This window comes from Cyprinus carpio, chromosome B6, assembly GCF_018340385.1.
Source record: "Cyprinus carpio isolate SPL01 chromosome B6, ASM1834038v1, whole genome shotgun sequence".
NCBI lineage: Eukaryota > Metazoa > Chordata > Actinopteri > Cypriniformes > Cyprinidae > Cyprinus > Cyprinus carpio.
The window spans coordinates 27,065,933-27,068,362 of NC_056602.1; the positions used below are offsets into that span (position 1 = coordinate 27,065,933).

At 35.0% G+C, this 2,430-nt stretch overlaps 1 protein-coding gene across 1 annotated transcript; it reads left to right on the plus strand.

The window, feature by feature from the left end:
• Window positions 1-495: 495 nt before the first annotated feature.
• LOC109052258 (odorant receptor 131-2-like) lies at window positions 496-1,964 on the plus strand. The gene is made up of 2 exons (XM_042725189.1): window positions 496-602; window positions 687-1,964. The coding sequence occupies exon 2, from the start codon at window positions 788-790 to the stop codon at window positions 1,709-1,711; it is 924 nt and encodes a 307-aa protein (XP_042581123.1). The 5' UTR covers window positions 496-602; window positions 687-787; the 3' UTR covers window positions 1,712-1,964.
• Window positions 1,965-2,430: the final 466 nt, after the last annotated feature.

Genomic DNA, 2,430 nt, shown 5'->3' on the forward strand with positions numbered 1-2,430 from the left:
GACTTAACATGTAAATCACTTGCGCATAACGCTTCATTCAGGTCTGGTGTGAATGCACCATTAGAAAGCTGATGTAATATTTTTTTTTATTGGGGTTTTTACTTAATATATGATGGAAAAGATAGTGTGCACTGTTAACTTGTACTGTTGAAACAATTACAAAATAAGTATGAGTAACAAAATGATGGGAGGAAAGCAGAAAGTCTATGAAGTCTATAATGGTTAAGTCTGTATTTTTGGACAGTAATGTTGATACAGGATCAACAAAAGCTATTGATCCAGGAACATGTCTTACCTGGCAAAATCACGGCGACCATATAGTATACAAATTCTAAATCAATCATTTATGTCCACATATTTATTTGGTTTAGTAGCTGTAGCATGTGGTCAAAAAAAAAAAAAAAAAAAAAACTCGCTAACTCTCTCACTCATTCACTCACTCTCACACTCACTCTCTCACTCACTTACTCACTCTCACTCATTCACTCACTCACTCACTCTCTCACTCACTCTCTTTCCCTCCCTCTTCTCTTTTCAAATGTGTATATAAACTGCTCAGTTTACTTCTGGAGCTAAATTGATTAAGGAAATCGCCTAATAAGGTGATTTTTATACATTTGGATTTTAAGTCATAACTTGAGTAACATATGCTCTAAAAAAATTGTATCCTTTGTATTTCCTTGCAGGTGACACATATGAAAAAATCTTTGGGATATCAACTTCATGCTTGGTGGACTTTGGACTGTCATTGATATTTTACAACTGCAAAAGGACATTGAGCTCTACAATGCTTCAAAACAGCACCCAAGACAGATATATGGAAGCTGTTGTCAGAAGTTTCATCTTTGTTCTTTTTGGGACCATAATTAACTCCATCAATGGAGTGCTTGTCTTTACATTCTTTAGGAGTTCAATTTTCTACAGTGATCCAAGATATATATTATATATTCATTTGGTTATTAATGATACGCTCATGGTTTTTTTCAGTGTAACTCTTTCTGTGATGAGTTATGCATGGCCGAAGGTTCCTTTCCCATTCTGTGTCATCCTTTTAATAATAGCTGCAGCTACTTATAACAACACTCCTCTGACTTTGGCTGGTATGGCTGTTGAGCGTTACATTGCCATCTGCAAACCACTGCATCACCATCAGATCTGCACAGTGCGCAGGACATACATCCTCATCTCTCTGATTTGGGGTGTCAGTGTTTTACCAGGATTGACTGACTTGATTATCATAGTAATTGTTCGTCCTTTATCTGTCTTTACTACAAGTACCCTTTGTAGTTCAACAAATGTGTATAACACACCATACAATGAAGAACTGAGCAAAGTAAAGAATAGCCTGTACTTATCTGTTGTGTGGGTAATTCTTGTATTCACATATTGTCAAGTTCTGATTGCGGCCAGAAGGGCCTCAGCTGATAAATCCTCAGCAAAAAAGGCCCAAAGCACCATCCTGTTACATGGAGCACAGCTTCTGCTCTGTATGTTGTCCTACATTACTGGTATCATAGACAAGATTTCTGCTCAACTTTCACTAGATGATCAGAAAAAAGTGACCATTCCTAATTACTTTATAACAAACTTATTACCACGACTGCTTACCCCGCTGATTTATGGTGTTCGAGATAAACTTTTTTATAATCACATGAAAAGACTTTTTGCATGTAAATTACTTACTGTAAAGGTTGAATCAACCAAACAGTGAGAAAAAAAGGGTTTTAATCTTGCTGTAAATTGTTTCCTTTTATTTACTGAAACCGTGCTATTTTTAGTAAGTTAGACATCTTTGGTAATGCTTACATATTTTAATGCAATCATAAATTATACAATTTTTAAAAAAGAATGGATGGCATAATATAATATAGCATATATATATAATTTCGCAAATTCTTAATGCAAGTGTATTGCACTTTGATGATAAATGATTTGCAACACTTGATGCAAATATGCAAACTTGAGCTTATGGCATAATTCCTGAAGCTTGGCTGCTAGAGTGTGGTGCTAGAAATGTCAACATGGATAATAACAAATGTAAATCTTGAATGCACTGTAATTTACTTTGCATAAAAGTGTATGTCAAGTGAATGCATATAAATAAAAAGATATACTGCATGCTGTCCTGTCACAAATGGACAAAATTCCTGTTCATTAGCTGAATGCAACAAAACTTAAATGATCATTAAATATTTTTACACAGCTTTTGACATAATGACTTCATAAATGATTTAAAATAAAACTAATGTAAATTGTGTGGTTGATTCTTGTATTCACATATTGTCAAGTGCTGATTGCGGCCAGAAGGGCCTCCGCTGATAAATCCTCAGCAAAAAAGGCCCAAAGCACCATCCTGTTACATGGAGCACAGCTTCTGCTCTGTATGTTGTCCTACATTACTTCTGTGTAAGACAAAATTTTTCTTCCACT

Bases quoted from the DNA above. Each gene is read 5' to 3' on its own strand.
- LOC109052258 (XM_042725189.1), top strand. From the start codon at position 788: ATGCTTCAAAACAGCACCCAAGACAGATATATGGAAGCTGTTGTCAGA.